General features: G+C 44.8%; 1 protein-coding gene across 1 annotated transcript; it reads right to left on the bottom strand.

Annotated features, from left to right (window-relative positions):
- Positions 1-310: 310 nt before the first annotated feature.
- On the bottom strand, positions 311-9,969 carry LOC146342949 (vomeronasal type-2 receptor 26-like). The gene is made up of 4 exons (XM_084808665.1): positions 9,169-9,969; positions 8,463-8,690; positions 5,212-5,338; positions 311-1,212 (listed from the first exon to the last, which is right to left on the bottom strand). Exons 1-4 carry the CDS (start codon positions 9,967-9,969, stop codon positions 311-313), a joined length of 2,058 nt encoding a protein of 685 aa, XP_084664791.1.
- Positions 9,970-19,200: the final 9,231 nt, after the last annotated feature.

Below are 19,200 nucleotides of genomic sequence, written 5' to 3' on the forward strand. Positions count from 1 at the left end.
TGTGAGCCCAAACATACATTTGAAGATTCATTGCCAAGTATATTCACTTGCTGTTGCTGCATTGTCATTTTTGTTTTGTTTTGTTTTGTTTTACCAAGCATTTGTTTGGTGAGAGTGCTGCTCTCCCAGCTTAAATTAGGTCATCTTTGTGATTCAGCAGTGAGCCCAAAACGATCCACTGTGGACCAAGGACGTATGATGCCCAAAGGTGACTCATACAAAAGATGCATTATCTCAAGTCTGATGGACACCACAAGAGAGATACATAGAATAGGGAAAGAGATACAGTAATATGATGTAATTAGGTTCCTTAATTCTTTCTTCTTATTAAGTGCTCCCTGTTGTTCAGCTCTGGCCTTATGACAATAATGTAGCATTTGGGGAACAAGATACAGCCCAGTAACCCAGCGCTGGAGGCTAAGATAGAGAAGATCTCCACACTGACCATGTATTTCCCCTTGGTGCTCAGGTAGATGGGAACAAAAGACAACCACACGCTGCAAAATATCAACATGCTGAAAGTGATAAACTTTGCTTCATTAAAAGCATCTGGCAAATTCCTAGCCAAAAAGGCCACACTGAAGGTAATGATGGACAGAATTCCCATGTAGCCTAAGACGAGATAAAACATAACGATAGAGCCTGAATTGCATTGTGCAATAATTTCCTCCATCAGGGAGTGCATGTCAAAATCTGGGAATGGGGGAGAGGTTCCGAGCCACAGGGCACAAATGCCAGCTTGAATGAGGGAGCCAGAAAGGACAATGGAGGTGGCCAGTCTCTTCCTCACCCAAACCCTCATTTGGGACCCTGGTCTGGTGGCCATGAAAGCTACAACCACAGTGATGGTCTTGGCCAAGACACAAGAAACAGCCATTGAGAAAACAAAACAAAACATGGGTTGTTGAAGAAGGCAGGTCATCTTTCTCGGTTGTCCAAGAAACAGGAAAGATGAGAGGAAGCAGAGCAGGAGGGAGATGAGGAGAGCGTAGGTGAGGTCCCGGTTGTTGGCTTTGACGATTGGTGTATCTCTGTGCTTAACAAAGGTTCCAAGCACCGACACAGTGATCAGGGAGAAAGAAAGAGCAAGTGAAGCTAAAACTTTCCCGAAGGGTTCTTCATAACTCAGAAAGGTTATAGTTTTAGGGATGCATCTGTCCTGGTCCTTGCTTGGATACTGATCCTCGTAGCATTTCAAACAGTCATCCATGTCTAAGAAAGAAAGAAAGAAAGAAAGAAAGAAAGAAAGAAAGAAAGAAAGAAAGAGATGGGCCATCACAAATGCAAGGCAAATGTTTACTGGTGTTGTGTTTTGCCATTCCAACTCCACAGCCTTAATTCCCAGGAATTGTAATCATGACTTTCATAATGGCTGATATCACTACCTCTGAACAGTTGTATGGTGCTTTTGGGAATGGTACGTCATCACACTAGGGATGGCGGAGAATTCCGCCACGGATTTCAGTGAGGCCGAAGGCCAGTGCATACTGGCCTTCGGCCTCATGTAAGTAAGTATTTACGTAGCCTATCACGGCAAGCCAAGCAAAACAAAAACAAAAATGGCATACTCAAATGGCAGCCGCCGTAGCCGCTGCCATTTGCGTATGCCATTATTTTTTTTTTTTGCCCAGCCATGATAGGCTATGTAAATACTTACATAGCCTATCACGGCTGCCTGGCTGGACAGTGGGCGCAATTTGCGTTCCTTCCACCCCCACCCGTTTTAGCCTACGTAAATATTTACATAGGCTATTACGACGAAAAAAATGCAACGCAAATAGTGCCCATTACACTATTTGTGTTCCCCTTGTTTTTCGCCGTATTAGCCTACATAAATATTTATGTAGGCTAAAACGGCTAAAAATACGGAATGCAAATGGCGGCCGCCGTAGCCTCCGCCATTTGCTTACGCTGTTGTTGTTGTTGTTGTTGGCTTGCCGTGATAGGCTATGTAAATACTTACGTAGCCTATCACGGCCTCTGCAGGGACACAATAGGCGTCCCTGCATTAGCCGTGATAGGCTATGTAAGTATTTACCGAGCCTATCACGGCTATGATGAAGAAGCGAATGGCAGCCGGAGGGCGGCCGCCATTTGCAAGTCAGCACAGATGGCAGCAGGTAAGTGCTCTGTTTTGTGCACCTTTTGTGGCTAGGGGGGTGGGGGCTTTGTTCCGCCACAGATTTTGGGGGGCCGAATGCACTGGCATTTGGCCTCACTGAGATCCATGGCAGAATTCTCTGACATCCCTACATAGAGCCATACAATACCTAAAACTACTGTTGTATTAAGAGGAATAAAAACACAATAAAAACAATAAAAACAGCAACGAAAGAATAAGATAACCAGCAACAAAAACTGGAAAAAAAAGCTCCTCTCCTTTAGCACCCATCAGAAATATTAACTATATAGTACCCAACAAGTTCCTGGTTGATGGTCAGCAATAAACATCAGAATAGACCCTGGGAGTGGAGAGTGGGGAGCAGAGTGTGTAGAATCAAATGGTTCTAGTTCAAGTTACCAGAAATTAATAGATTAGTAGCAGACCAGAACATAGAAAAGCTTGAACAGGAAATTTCCCCCAAATACTTCGGGTTGCTGTGAGCTCCCAACTGGGTCTGGTCACCAGGGACCAGGAGGCCAGCAGAGTCCCCTGCACTCAGGCTACTGGACTCTGCTCACCAAGCAATGTGGCATCATTGGACCCGGCCCCCAAGTGCCCAGGGGTCAGCATCACCAAAATGGGAGTTAGACCTCTACCTTCCCTTGCACGGAAGGAGGACATGAGTGCTGGACAGCCAGTGGGGACAGTTTCTCCTACTCCCCACTGGCAGCGCTGCTTCCTTCTGGCCATCTTATCTTGGCCCCCACAGTGGCAACAGTGCTGGTGTGACAGAAGGAGCACAAAGGCCTTCCCTCTCCTCCTCCTCCCCGCCAGTGCCACAGTGGTAGCAGGAGCGGGGAGGAGAGGAGACATGAGCGGCGCTCCCTCCTCCTCCTCTCCCCCTCCGGGCAACTGTGGTGGCAGCGGCACTGGCAGGGAGGAGGACTGACCAGGCCCATCGGCTCGCATGCGTCATTCCTCTGCCTGTCCTCCTTTTGAGCCACCATTTTAATGCAGGAGGGGGGCACTTGTTTTTTGGAGGTCTGTTGTTGGGGAAATTGCCCTTTATGGCCACAGTTGTGTGCAACAGAGGTATGAAAAACAGGAGCCCTCGTCTTGTGTTAAATGGAGGATACAAAGCCAAGTTGTGCATGTAGGTAAAAGAAACCAAATTCAGAGTTACAAGATGGGGGATACTTGGCTCAACAATAGTACAAGTGAGAGGATCTTGGAATTACTGTCGATTTAGGGATGTTAGAGAATTCTGCCACGGACTCCAATCCGGCCTTCTGGAGTCCATGGCAGAACAGAGCAATCTGCCCGCCACCCCACGAAACTCCCCCTGGATGGATCTTACCTTGTGTTGGCCGTCCGGTCCATCTGCTGCCCCAGGTCTGCAAAAAGAGCAGCTACGCTAATGGAAGCATTTGCGTCCCTGCTCTTTGCCATGATAGGCAACATAAATAGTCACTTAGCCTATCACAGCTAACGCAGGACACAAAATGCAGCTGCTATGTCTGCCGCCATTTGTGGCGGAAGACCGGCAGCATACAGAGGTCCAGCCCCAACTGGCGCCTCTGCTGACTTGCCACAGAGCAGAGCCAGCCGGGGAGGATTCCAGGGGGAGGGACGGATAGCCTCCCCCACCACCACGGAAGCCCCGGACAGGAACAAGGTAAGGGATTCATACATCTCTAGTTGAATGCACGTTGAAGATGAGCCAACAATCTGATGTGGCTGTAAAAAAGGGCAAATGCTATTTGGGGCTGCATTAATAGAAGTATAGTGTCCAAATCACATGAAGTACTAGTTCCCCTCTACTCAGTACTGATTAGGTCTCATCTTAAGTTCTGTGTGAAGTCCTGGGCACCACACTTTAAGAAAGATGTAGACAAACTGGAATGGGTTCAGGGGAGGGCAACGGAGATGTTCAGGGGACTGGAAACAAAGCCCTATGAGGCCAGACTGAAAGAAGTGAGCATTCTTCATTGTTGAGAAGAGAAGACTGAGGGGAGATAGGACAGCGCTCTTCAAGTAGTGGAAAGGTTGTCACAGAGAGGAAGGCCAGGATCTCTTCTCGATCATCCCAGAGTCCAGGATGCAGAAGAATGGGCTCAAGTTACAGGAAGCCAGATTCTGGCTAACATCAGGAGAAACTTCCTTACTGTTAGAGCAATACAACAATGGAACCAGTTCCCTAGGAAGGTGGTGGGCTCTCCAACACTGGAGACATTCAAGATGAGGCTGGACAGCCATTTGTCTGGGATGCTTTGACTTGGTTCCCTGCATGGAGCAGAGGGTTGGATTCGATGGTCCTGAAGGCCCCTTGCAACGGTACTATTCTATGATTCTATGAACTTGAATTACTTATTTTTCTACACTATTGGCAAGATTGGCTTTTGGTAGGGGTGTTCACTGGCCACAGGATACAAACTGGATATTTGGAAAAGAGCACAATTCTCTTCAGACTAATTTAGAGGCCCCCTGAATCATAACCAGGGGCAAACCTGAAATGCAGTTTGGAAATCTGATGCTCTGTGTCTCCCATTGAGTATAACTGGAGATCAGTAACACATGATAATTTTGTTGTTGTTGTTAGTCAGAACTGGATGAAATCGACAGGTAAAGTGGCCCATTATGAAGGGATGAAGCCTGGCTATTTTCAGGCGAATTGGACTGCTTCAGAGAAACCTCACTGAAATCTTTCTGAATCAGGCTAATAATATTCAGGATTCATCCAGCTCTGATGCACACCACAGCTTTCTATATACTCTCAGAGTCGCCTGGCACATGTTGACATGAGGAGGCTGCACCTAACTTCCTCCAGAATTGGCACAGGATGGTGGACCTCAGTGCAATCTGTTACACCCATCCCAGAACCAGTAGAGAAAAGAATCTGCTCTGTTGTGCGGGTCTTGGAGATCTCCCAGTTCCTATAGCCACTGGAAAGGAAGCCAATAGAATGGATGAGCAATACGGTGACTCACTGACTAAGCCTCATACTGAGAGCAATATGCGGTCGTCTCCATTTCCCATTTCTCTTCTCTGGTATGGTCTGGGGCACCCCTGCGTGCACCTCACTTTGTGACTCGCATCACATCACCTACCTGTTTGGTTTGAAATCTTCCCATCTGGACACTGACAACAATCATAGCAGCAAAATTTCTCTCCTTCCCTCTTTCTCTTCTGAGAACCAGGTTGGCAGGAGTCACTACAGACAGAAAGAGGGAGGACCTATCCATAAAGATGAAAAGTGTTTAGGATGGGAGAATTAGAAAACAAACACAAACAGAAACTTCTTGATCATCAGCTGATGCAGAAATAAACATGTGATAGAGCTTCAGCTACTGGGTGGTATAGAAATAAGTAAGTAAGTAAGTAAGTAAGTAAGTAAAGGTGATAATTTGATGGGGAAGAAAGTTGACTGTGCTGCACAAAAAATATCTTCACATAGGGAATATTAATTTTGCAACCTGTTGTGTGGCTGAGGAATATTTGGTGATAAAGAAAAGAGAAGGCTGACTCTGTTGAGAGACTCATCCCATGGAAGCAGTGATGGCGTACTGGTGGACCACTGTCCTGGTGTGGCCAACGCAGGTGGACTATGTTTTCTGTGTTCCTCTGGGTTGCTCTCTGCCTAACTAAAGTTTCATCAAGGCATATCAAATTTCTAACACGGTTCCCAACTGTGTATTTCTTTAAAAATGTATTGGCTATCTTTCAGGGCAGAAGCCATTCCAAGCTGGCTTACAGCAATAAAAACACATAAAAAACAATTGAAATATTAAAAGTGATAGGAACATAAACACAATAGAATAGAAATAAAAACAAATAGAAAAGGCAACAATAAAACTGCCATCGACAACAATGCTAACAGCAGCAGCAACTGTAATCATATCATGAGAAGGCAGAGGTAAAATAATATCTTTTTATGGACTTCTTAAAAGCCTGCAATGATAGAGAATCACAGACCTCCAATGGCAACTTGTTCCAAAGGTGTGGGGCCACTTCAGAGATGTCTCTCTCATGTGTGGTCAACCACCTGAGTGCTCTCGAGGGTGGGCAAATGAGAAGGGCCTCTCTTTCTGATCTTGAAATGGAGGCAGGCTGATACAGGTGAAGGCAGCCCTTCAAGTAACTTGGTCACAAGCCATTTACATCTCTAAAGTTCAAAACCAGCCCTTGAAATTGGGTTGGAAACACACTGGCAACTAGTCTGGCTGGTGTGGTAGAGGTATTATGTGATCAAATTGCTTCATCTGCACCTATGAGTGGACAGAATAATCCTGTAACAGCTGAAGTTTCAGAACCATTTTTAAAGTCAGCTCCATGTACAGCACATTACACTAGTCCAACCTGGAGATCACTCGTGTGTGGATAACTGAGGCAAGGTCCATCCTCTCCTGATAGCGTTGCAGCCATCGTACCAGCCTAAGCTGGTAAAAAGGCACTCCTGAATACAGCAGTCATCTGGGCTTCCCGATTTACCTCAGAGTCCAGGAGGACTCACGTTTCTGAGTGATCATATCAATAGCCGGGGTCAACTCATTGTTCCAAATGGTGACAAAGACTTGGGCTCTCTGCCAGCTCAGCCAGTAGAAAAATAGCCAACAGACATCAAAAACCATCTGGATTCATCAGTCCCCTGGAGTGGACCATCAAATTTGGTCGTCCACTGCTCCAGAGGTTATAGGTGGCCTGAAGGTCAAAACTGCTCAGATAATGATCTGCCCATGCCAAAGGAGCCCCTACTGGATCCCCCACCTGCAGATCATATTCTCTGAATCCAGAACAAAAAGCCAGGTCCAAAGTGCATCTGGCCACATGGTTTGGGAAAGATAATATTTGGGGCAGGCCTGTGGTGGACATGGCAGCTAAGAACTCCTGAGCCGCTGCTGACAAAGTAGCTTCGGCATGAATATTTAAGTTCCCCAAGACCAGAAACTCTGGGGTCCTCACAATCACGCACCAAACTACCTAGGTCAAGTCTAAGGATGGCGGAGAATTCCGCCACGGATTTCAGTGAGTCCGAATGCACTGGCATTTGGCCCCCCGAAATCCGTGTCGGAACAGCCTGCCACACCCCACCCCACACCAGCGGATTCCACCCAGGATGAGGCTTATCTGGGGGGATATTCTGGATGGCAGTGGCTCCAGCGGTGGTTCCGGCGGTGGCTCCGGCGGTGGGTTCAGCAGTGGCGGCTGGTCTTTCAACCGGCTGCCGCGGCCACCATTTGCATCCTGGTCTTTGTGATGATAGGCTACGTAAGTATTTATGTAGCCTATCATGGCACGCCAATAATAATAATAATAAAAATGGCGTACGCAAGTGGCGGCGGCTGCAGCGGCCACCAATTGCGTTCCCTATTTTTTGCCGTTTTAGTCTTCATAAATATTTATTTAGGCTATTAAGGCGAAAAAAAGGGGAATGCAAATAGCGTAGTGGCCTAGTTAAATAATTACATAGACTAAAATGGCGAAAAAAGGGGAATGCAAATGGTGGCCGCTGCAGCCGCCGCCACTTGTGTACGCCATTTTTTTTAATTATTGGCTTGCCATGATAGGCTACATAAATACTTACGTAGCCTATCAAGGCAGCCTGGCTGGACGCAAATGGCGGCCGCTACGGCAGCTGACATTTGTGTCCGCACCAGCCAGTCTGAGGCCGGAACTCCAGATGCGGACGGCCGTGGCCGGCTGCTCCGCTGATCCACCGCGGAGCAGAGCCATCTGGGCAGGATTCCAGGGGGAGGAATGGAGCACTTCCACCCCCACCGCGAACACAATCCACAAAAAGGTAAGTGACTTTCATACATCCCTAGTCAGCTTAGGCAGGGACATTGTTGGACAGTGGGGTGGGCGGTACACCAACAGAATCACTATCCATTCTCAAGTGCTCAACAGCAGGTACAGACTCTCAAAACTGGCTGACTGTTGGATGGGTTATCTAACAAGGGGGATAGAATTCCTGTAGACCAAGGCCACCACCCACCCCGCCATTATAGGCGAGCTGGCTGCTGTACAAGAAAGCCTGTGGAACACATTTGGGAGAGACTGTCTCCTCCCCATTCATCCAACCTGGTTAACGTAACCCAGGCCAGGTCGGCATGTTCTTCAGCTATCAGCTCAGGAACTAAACATATCTTTCTAATTATTTTAACATGTTAAGTGGAATTCAGATATATGGGACATTAATATACATTTTTCAGGTATTTGAGTATGATATGTAGCTCTGTCTACATTTGACAACTTAATCAGCCAGAACAGGGTCCTGTTTGGCAGATCCTTTCTTCTACCAGGTTTCAGATCGCCCATATTTCTGCTAGTGTGCTCACCAAGAAGACACTACAACCCCCACCTGGTTGAAGCTCCTGTGCCACATAATCGTGTCATTGTTAATGATGAATATTTTTCCTCCATGTGCATTGGGATCTAGCCTTCCAACTTTCACCTTGAGGAAGGACTTGTTTGGAAATGTAACCAAATTCATTATGTCAAATCCACCTCCCATTTCCCTGTTTTCATTCAAAGACACTGTGTCTCCAGCAGAGTTGTTAAATGAAATGTCTTGAAGGAAACGGTGAAGCTAGTTGAAAGAGAACAAACAAAACAAAGAGGATGAAAATATATTGAAATCATCGTGATGAAACTGAATCCAAACTTATGTCTTTTTTAATTGGGAAGTGGATCCAGGCTTAGTCGCACGTAAAGTCGACTGAAAACAAATGGAGGAGATAGGCATGACTAACTGAAGCCCCATAGATTTCAGTAGGTATATTCTAAGAATGATTATGACCAGATTCCACCATGTATTTGATGCAGTTTCATTTAACAACTTACAAGTCTGAAAATAGAATGGATTTTCAGTGACAGAGTGATGAAATCATAATGCTTTCCATTGTGTTGTTCGAAGGACAGGGTAAAGTGAAGCCATACATCTTTGTGAATGAAGAATTCTTGTGTCACCATTCACCAATTTTTTTGTGGGAGTGATAGTTCGATGCTGTCTAAATTTGGGCCAATCTACTCATTCAAGTACAGGCATTTCATTGTGGAGATGTTACCTGCCAAGGCTGAAGATCTTGAAGTTCACCGGTTTGGCCACCCACCATTTTTCTGTACTTGGATCTAGATAAATCAAAGGCATGTAAAGCATGTGCCACAGCATAGACAGCATTATAAACACTGTAGCTTTGGCCAGTCATGGGCATTTCAAAGAAAGGTCCACGAAGGCTCTCCAGTCTCTCCTCCCCAGTACATGTTCCGGAGACTTGGTATCGCACGGTGGGATCTGGAACTGAACAGTCAAATGCTTGCTCCCAGAACTCCTTGAGGAAATCATCTGCTTCTGTCCAATCAGGTTTTAGGATCTGAAGGAATTTCTGGAACCCTAGAAGTTCATTGGTGTGAATCATGAAGGAAATGGCACCTTGGAACATTTCGAAATCTGCATCCCGTCCCATGCTTGTTAAGACAAAATCAATCTGTGCTGTTGTAATCCACACCTTTCCAACAAATGACATTTCCTCATATCCTGGACCACCCAGACCTATTAAATACTTCAACCACATGATGGTAAATGTTTCACCATGGATGACAAATATTCTGGATTTCTTCTGTTTGAACAAGAGATTAATATTGTGGACTATATGAATCATTTCATTGTAGGGACTAAGGTTATGTTTGTTTGGGATTCGTACTGTGAATGCTGAACAGATTCCAGATTGAGAAAGCCATGGCTCCATGGCCTTCAAGAACTGTTCTCCGCTATCATCATCAACCACAAAAAGCCCAACCCACGTCCATCCAAAATGCTTGAGCAACATGATAATCCCCATATGCTGATGGGCTTCATTTGGGACCATGCGGTAAAAGGAGGGGAACTGCATCAGCTCACTCTCTGCTCGGGCAAAAGAGCCATACGTGAGCTGAATAAAAACAAAATGGAGAAACAATTGCAAAAGAAATTTCATCAAAATATAAAGTTTAATAAATGCAGCCTATATAGGTTATTAAATATACATACTGAGAAATAAATTACAATAGAATCACATATCTACTCACGGCAACAGGTACCAACATCAAAATATGTTTTTTTTGTTCCACAATATTGATTTGTCCACCCCAAGGTTCTCATGATCATAAAACCAACATTATAGCCAGACCGTATTGCCTGAACATTAACTGTTCTGCCAAACAAACAATGTTAATATTGTATCCATCTTCCTCCCATTAGTATTGGGTTCTGCAGGCTTGTGGAATGTCTTTCAGGGTCCTGACACTTGATCACCAGGTCTTCCTACTTCCCAGCTACTGCCATTGCTCTCATTGGCAGATGTTGGTTTGCTTGCCACACTTTGATGTATCCCATTTCTGTGATAATTAACAGCAATTTTTCAGTTGTTATGCAGTTGGAACTAAAATGTGCTATCACTGTAGACTTGCATTAGGAGCTGTGCCTTGGAGAGTATGGCCCTGTTCAGACATCCTGCTAAGCCATGATGGTTAAGAGTTTTGAGCTAACCATGTTGGCTTAGCGTGTTGCCAATACAGGTGTCTGTCCGAACCATGGTGGTTTATTAACCGCAGACTAGAAAAGACCCTGATGCTGGGAAAGACTGAAGGCAAAAGGAGAAGGGGACGGCAGAGGATGAGATGGCTAGATAGCATCACCGATGCAATGAATATGAACTTGAGCACACTCCGGGAGAGAGTGCAGGACAGGAAGGCCTGGCGTGCTATGGTCCATGGGGTCATGAAGAGTCAGACACGACTGAACGACTGAACAACAACAACCAAGTTCACTTCCCACTTGCTGCAAGATGGGTAGTGGGTTCACCGTGGTCTGGCCTGATGTGTGAACATCCTCTGTGGTTAATTGACAGCTGCCATAGAATTCTAAGGCTAGAGTCCCCAAAGAAGGAGTTGCCTCCAAGCACTACAATGGGTGACAGCACCAAGCACCAAAGCGGCCAACAGTGTAGAGGCAGCTGGGTTGCATGGCTGCCTATCTGGAGGACTGCAGGTTCCTCTGAGAGGGGAAGTGGTTACAGAATGGTAAGTGTGACCTTGTTCCTGAACATGGTTAACTTCACGTGTGGTTGTGAAGGTAATCATGCACCATGATTAGCCTAACTACCCTCCCGCAATCTGCATCTGAAGAGGTCCAGTATGTAATATAATGGCATGGATATTGCTGGAGTAGGTCCAGTTTCAATTTCCACTTTGGGCAAGTGTTAAGGATTACTTTGTGTGAGGTGGCTAATGTAAGCTGCCTTGGGTTCCTTGCAAGAGGAAAAAAGGTGGGGTATAAATGCAGTAAATAAATAAATAAACAAATAAACATGATCATGCAATTTCTGAGAAGGAATCTGGTAGAACTGCCTCACCCTGCTTCTTCATCCACATTCATGCATTACCCACTCCTTCTTCCTTAATCATCTGAAAAAAAGTCACCCTTTTTCTAAAATCTCCCCTTTTCTCCACTAAAAAAAATAACATAGAGGTAATTGAAAGGGTACATTAAGTACAAGAGAAAGTGGAAGGCAAAAGGAAGAGGGGCCGACCAAGGGCAAGATGGATGGATATTGTGGAGGTGACAGACGCGACCTTGGGGGAGCTGGGGGTGGTGACGGCCAACAGGAAGCTCTGGGGTGGGCTGGTCTATGAAGTCATGAAAAGTTGGAAGTGACTGAATGAATAAACAACAACAACATTATGTACACGATCACTTAAAGTTCAAGAATCCACTTGTATTGGGCCTACCTGTGGAATCTTGTAGAGACTTAACAAATTTGCCATGCGGAATGAAGTTTCAGGGGAAAGGGCTCCAATGACGGCTATTAGCTTTTTGTGGGCATCACATGCAAAGTTGGGAACAAATCTATGGGATTTGAAGAGAAGATCCAGGGTGGTTCGATAAGTCATCTGGGCATCACTGTAGCTGTCATAGATGTGGAATCCAAGTGTGATATTCAGTAGGTCTTCAGGATTCTTGTTAATCTCATTTACGGCATAAACCAAGGACAAGGTTTGCTGGTAGAACTTTGTCACCATACTGCAAACAAAGTTATATGTTCTTTCATCAGGGAATTCTATAAGATACTGAGTTTTATTGTGAGAGTATTGGTCCATTCTGCACTGAACTAGTTGCCTGACTTTAAGAATGTTCTCTTTCCTTGTTACTCTGACCTATTGTTTCGCTCTTTTTATTGATACCAGGGTAGATTTCTGATGCATCACAATATCTACAACAAGGAGAATGAGCTACACACACACAAGAGATGCTTTACTTTTACTTACTCAAAGTTTCTTCATCAAAGTGTCTTGTGGCAACTTAAACCCTAACACACCTATTGTAGAATAAACATCTATGGCCACCACCCAATTGCTCTGGCGTATGAAGTCACATCTCATGAAATGGAGAGTGTCTCCAAAAGCCTTGGTGCCAAAGAAAATCTGTTAGTCTTTGAGGTGCTACAGCACCTTAAGCCTCTTTGCTGTTTGTGCTGCAACACAAGACATGGCTACCCCTGTGGAAATTCTTAGCTTCATGCTCTTCAGTCAATTCTCCCAGACCTTCATTTCTAAAACTAGTGAAGGTTGGAGTTGGAATGAGTGAATCTCTCTGTTTTGTTTACTCTTGCATTCGATTTCTAAAATTGTCAACTTCTCTGTCGACCAAATATGAACTTTCTGGATTTTGGCAACTTCTTACCAAACCATGATCGCAAATAAATCCCCACCTATCTGCACCACCAAATTCAGGAGGTCCAGCTATTCTCAGCATGGAGAGGACCATGGGGGACCCGCCAGGCACATATCTATGAAAGATAAGGACTCTACCCAAAGAGAGAGGGAGAGAGAGATGACAAACTGCATTAAGCAATGACATGTTTGGATTCAGATCCAGACATTTAAGAGCTAAGGACTGAAAGCTCTGAGCCTGGATGGATGGATATGACATGTTTCTCTCTTCTTCTGTAAACATCCCACATTTGTTCATGTAAAGTTCCTTTTGCTCCAAATGTCAAGGACATGGCAGTTTCTTCAACATGGTTTTTGAATCTCCATCATCAAATCTGTGCAGCTGTACACTAAGCTAAATAAAAATAACCCCCATGCTATTGTCCCCAATTTTACTTTAGACTTGAAACCAGATTGCACTAAAAGGAAGAGATAATTGTCAATATTAAGATAATGTAAGGAGAGCCAGATGCAATTTTCAAATGTTGATACCACTATGAAAATAATTGGGAAAGCAATGTGTTATACTCTTTAAACCCTGCACATTGTTACACCTCATACAAGTTGCATGTATCCATATATGGGGTAAAGAAAAGAAAAAAAAAAACTAATCCACCAAAAGACAAACTCTCCTGGAGGGAGAAGTAGGCTATGTTTTATAAGCAGGGGAGAATACATACAGTTTTCAAAGACTGAGAACAGTTGCCCCAAGAAGGACATGGTTCATGTTATTTCAGCAATCTGTTATGTTTAGAATACTTAGGGTTTATGGTCGGGTGATATTCACATGATACAGGGAGAAGAAAAATAATTCCTTACATTATATAATCAGAAAACTCTTGCAAAGGATGTTCTATGTAAGAAAAATCATGTAAATAGGATAAAACCTGGAAAACCATCCCACCAATGATGAGGTCCCCTGTCTGATACAACTGATGTGGAACAGGATCAGGATCAAGTGGTGGGCAATAGATTGTCTCGACCTCACGCACCCAATGAAGAAGCAGAAGCAACAGCTGTGACACTGGTAGCCCACCATTCAAGATGCAAAGCTTCTCTCTACATGCAAACCCTCCTGCAGCCATCTATTCCCTATGCTTTGCTTACAGAGGCTACCTTGCCTGGGCACCTGATTTTGCCCATATACTTCATTCAAGGAGATCTATTCCAATCCTATCTAATGGCAGTGAGGTTATGAATGCATGCCTTAGAAAGACAATTGGGCTGCCAATGCCCTCAAATATTGAGCATGTAAAATGGAAGAGAGAAATGTCAGAGCTCACGTGACAGAGCCCTGCTGCCTCTTGCTCTGAATGGCACAAATGGAGGGGTTTATGTAACCACTTACAGACTTGCTTCATTGTTGTTTCTTAGCCTTCTGAAAATTGTCTGGACATTTCTCAAGGGGAAGAAAACAACAATTACAGTGAATTGGACAATGACAGGAAAGAGCATTCTTCCTAGTCTCTGAGTGGCAATGTTGGTTGCAAACATGTTTTCCTCTCTGATAACAGGATTTCTGGGATCATTGGTCAGAACGAAGCAGATGTGTCCTCGATCTCTATGGTGTGGAAAGTACGAGCAGCAAATATGTTGGCCAGAAGATCAAGTCTGCAGCTGGATTGGATGCATGATCAAGAGTAGGGGTGTTGAACCTAAGGCCCATGAGACAAATGCAGCTCACCTGGATCCCAATCTAGCTCTCTGGTGTTCCCAAGATGGCACCAACCCCTTTCTCTTTCCTTGCCCATCTGACCACAAATGCTTTTCTGAAGTGTTTTTCCTCCATTCATAAAAAAGTCAGAGAGCCTCTCCCAAGTAAATGGGGCAGGATGCTCTGGTTGATATCGTGACTAGGATGCTATTTGGATATATTGGGCCTTAGTTTTCGTTATCCACACTCTTGTAATCTCTTTGTTTGTCCATGTTTGGAGGATTATATTTAGCCCCATAACATCAGGGGCCCTGGCCTTTGGACATAAAGGGACATAGCCACACACCCTTGATAGCATTTGGCCCACAGAGTGCTTGGTGGAGGAAATTTTGCCCCCACCCATTTCGGATTGCCCTCTCCTGTTGTAAGCAAAGATTAGAAACACATAGAGTAGACCTATTGAAATCACTAGGACTGAAGGTTGCCATAATGAACCTAAGCCAATGGATCTACCCATCCAGTGACCAATAGTCTATCAAATATTTAGATGTGTAGCCAATCCCACAGAAAGTCTGACATTATTGTCTTATTTAATTTGAAGATGATGAACTTCTCAGGATGGATAAGAGTATAAATGGTGAACATTCAGAGGCACTGTTATGGTGACAGGTGATGCCTGAGAGCTCCCAAATGGGTTTTTTCACTTGGCGGGGTGATAAGGATTGCCTGTGAGACTGATTCACCTCACCCACCCAGAGCTTTGCATCCCAGGAGGGGGTGAAACCTAACCGAAGCATTCTTCTTCCATCAGTAACCAGCCAGGAATTTGACTGGAAATATGCCCAGTTTAGCTCAACACAATCTAACATGGCTCATCTTGAGTTGAACCTCAAGGTCCCTTGCAACTCTTCGACTTGATGATAGAAACCATTGAATAGAAAGGAGCCCTGAACTGAACTTTCTTTCCTTTTCGGATTACTCAAGTATTTTTTGCTCTCCCATTGACAGGAAGGGCATGTCATATTTTCTGCACAAATTCACCCAGATTCTTATACAATCTTTCCTATGCAATCTGGTGAAGAATGTAAGAGGTATGTGAGTGTCCACTATCAGCAGGTGCCCACTGTGATTAGTAGGGCACAAGGCAGAGTAGGTAACATTTAGTGGAGCCAAGGAGTCTGTGTCACTTCAGGAATCCACTGCAAAAGGGAGGAAAAACCTGAAGTATGCAAGTGAACTTAAATATTGTTATGCATAGCAAAGGTTCGGAGGTGTTGTCTCTGGCCGAAAGAACTCCCTTGAATCCAGTTATCTGCTCCTGGTGGAAGTAACTGCACCAAAATGGGAAACTGAGGCTGTGAGGCTTTAAAGTGAGCTTAACTAATATTGAGCAGTCCTTCTGCATGGTGGTTAGTAAAGGAATGGAGTCATGCGGAGTAAACGCACGTTGTTGTTTTTTTTAATCAGCCGTGATAGGCTACGTGAGCATTAACCTATCCTATCACGGTGTTTTTTAAAAATCTAGCCATGATAGGCTATGTAAATCTTTACGTAGCCTATCACTTTTTTTTTTTTTAACTGGAAATGGCGGTGGCGGCAGCCGGTTGGAAGACTGGCCACTGCATGCGCCGCTGCTGAACCGCCGCCGTAGCCGCTGCCACCAGGAAGATCCGCCCCAGGTAAGTCCCGTCCCGGGGGAGCAGACCGTTCCGCCACTGATTTTGGGGGGCCAAATGCGCTGGCATTCGGCTTCCCCGAGTTCCATGGCAGAATTCTCTGACATCCCTATGTAGCCTATCATGGCTGGGGGTGGGTTTAAAAAAAAAAAGTGTACGCAAATGGCGGTGGCTATGGCCACCGCCATTTGCGTTCCTTCTTTTTACCGTCTTAATCTACGTAACTATTTACGTAGACTATGTCAGTGAAAATCAAGGGGAACGCAAATAGCGTAGCGCGCGCTATTTGCATCCCCTTTTGATTCGGCATTTTAGCCTACGTAAAGATTTACGTAGGCTAAAACAGTGAATGAAAAAGGGACGCAAATAGCGCCCACTACGCTATTTGGTTCCCCTCGATTTTTGCCGTCATAGACTACGTAAATATTTACGTAGATTAAGACAGCCAAAAAGAAGGAACACAAATGGTGGCGGCCGTAGTTGCCGCCATTTGCGTACACAGTTGTTTGGGTTTTTTTTACCCAGAGCCCTCCTTGGCCGGAAATCCAGCTGCGGACAGCTCTGGCCTGGCCGGGCCAGGCCTGGCTGGCTTCTCCGCGGAGCTGCCACGGAGCACAGCCGGCCATTCAAGGATTTCGCGGGAAGGAACGGAGCGCCTCACCCCCCGGCCAGGATTCCGGGGAGAGGGATGGAACACCTCCCCCCCCCATCAACATAATCCACGAAAGGTAAGTCACTTTCGTACATCCCTATACTTGCCCCAGCTCAGCTTTGTATTTCCACATCCAGCTCATTAGCAAACCTCCTGTTAGTTATCTCACTGGGTGACTTTGGGCTGGACTCTAACCACTACATCTTACTTCTGTTATGAAACTCATGAAGAAAAAGAGACAGTATAATGGAAAGTTCTTTCTGAAGCAGTCACACTTCACTTGTCCAAATGCAGCATGAAGGGAAAGATCAGCAACCTTCTCTTTGTTTGAATAAAAAGCACACTCTGCACATGCTCAGGGAATGGACAAAATGAGGAATAAACATACCAGCGAATATGACGAACTATAGTCTTCCATTATGTGTAATTGTGTGGGGGAAATCTCCCTCAATCCAGTTGTTCCCTGGAAACCCACCCCCCCATTCACCCAAGGGTCTTCTGAGATTACTAAAAGGAAGTCTGATAATGAGCTGGTTGTGGAAATACAAAGCTGAGCTGGGGGCAAGTGGGGTGCTGACATGTGTAGGAGTTAGTTGCATTGAACTCAGTAAGACTTACTTCTGAGTAGACATGCACAGAGTTGGTTCTCCTCTCCATTTTAGCCTCACAAGGTCACCAACAAGGCTGGATGTGGAAATAGAAAGCCTAGCAGGGCGAATAATACCTCGTGCAGAGCTCCAGACCCGCATGGCCCTTTTAAAAGGTTTTTTCTTTCTTTCAAACAGCGTTGCTTTAAGCAAAGAGTGCATCGCTCAGGAACACCTAAGGCAGCCTTGTTTTGGGAAGCCACTAGGAGGAGGAAGTGTTTTGGCTGAACCTAATGACTGCACATCTCAGGGCAGGGGACAAAATACATAAATTTCTACAAAAATAGCCTTTCTTACAGAAGTTATGCATAATTACGGCTCTCGGTGCGGATTTATCTTCATAATTCTTGGAGCAGAAAAAAAAGAGGGGTATTCTGGGGGCTCGCAAATGACGGTACGGAGCACTGGCTGCAAACTGCGGAAGTCAAGCGGCACGGAAGGCACACAATTTGTACATTCCTATACATTTCTCAGGTTTTTGAATATGATACATAGCTCTGTCTACATTTGGGAACTTAATCGGCCAGAACAGTGTCCTTTTTGGCAGATCCTTTCTTCTACTGGCTCTCAGATCGCCCACATTTCTACTAGTGTGCTCACCAAGAATACACTGCAACCCACACCTGGTTAATGCTCCTGTGCCAAATAATCTTGTCCTCATTAATGATGAATATTTTTCCGTCACGTGCATTGGGATCTACCCTTCCAACTTTCACCTTGAGGAAGGACTTGTTCGGAAATATAACCAAGTTCATTATGTCAAATCCACCTCCCATTTTGTCATTCAAAGACACTGTGTCTCCAGCAGAGTGGTTAAATGAAATGTCTTGAATAAAACGGTGAAGCTAGTTGAAAGAGAAAAAACAAAAAAAGAGGATGAAAATATCCTGAAATCGTCATGAAAAAACTGAATCCAAACATCTGTCTTTGTTAATTGGGAAGCTTAGTCGCATGTAAAGTCTATTGAGAACAAATGGAGGAGGCTGCACGGCTAACTCAAGCCCCATTGATTTCAGTAGGTATTTTCTAAGAATTATTATGACTGGAATCCATCATTATGAATGGGTTTTCAGTGACAGAGCAATGAAATTGTAATGCTTCCATTGTGTTGTTCGAAGGAAAGGGTAATTTGAATCCATAAATCTTTGTGAATGAATAATTCATGTGACACCATTCACCAAGTGTTTTGTGGAAGGGATAGTTTGATCTTGTCTAAATTTGGGCTGATCTACTCATTCAAGTACAGGCATTTCATTGTGGAGATGTTACCTGCCAAGGCTGAAGATCTTGAAGTTCACCGGTTTGGCCACCCACCATTTTTCTGTACTTGGATCTAGATAAGTCAAAGGCGTGTAAAGCATGTGCCACAGCATAGACAGCATTATAAACACTGTAGCTGTGGCCAGTCATGGGCATTTCAAAGAAAGGCCCAGGAAGGCTCTCCAGTCTCTCCTCCCCAGTACATGTTACGGAGACTTGGTATCGCACGGTGGGATCTGGAACTGAACAGTCAAATGCTTGCTCCCAGAACTCCTTGAGGAAATCATCTGCTTCTGTCCAATCAGGTTTTAGGATCTGAAGGAATTTCTGGAACCCTAGAAGTTCATTGGTGTGAATCATGAAGGAAATGGACCCTTGGAACATTTCGAAATCTACATCCCGTCCCATGCTTGTTAAGACAAAATCAATCTGTGCTGTTGTAATCCACACCTTTCCAACAA

This window comes from Heloderma suspectum, chromosome 6 (assembly GCF_057233095.1).
Source record: "Heloderma suspectum isolate Gila_16-S chromosome 6, 16-S_ref, whole genome shotgun sequence".
Classification (NCBI taxonomy): Eukaryota; Metazoa; Chordata; class Lepidosauria; order Squamata; family Helodermatidae; genus Heloderma; species Heloderma suspectum.

Coding starts and splice junctions, on each gene's coding strand:
- LOC146342949 (XM_084808665.1), bottom strand. CDS start 9,969: ATGGTCCCAAATGAAGCCCATCAGCATATGGGGATTATCATGTTGCTC. Junction 8,691..9,168: donor AAGATCTTCAGCCTTGGCAG/GTAACATCTCCA, acceptor TCTTTCAACTAG/CTTCACCGTTTCCTTCAAGA. Junction 5,339..8,462: donor GGCACAGGAGCTTCAACCAG/GTGGGGGTTGTA, acceptor CTTTATGGATAG/GTCCTCCCTCTTTCTGTCTG.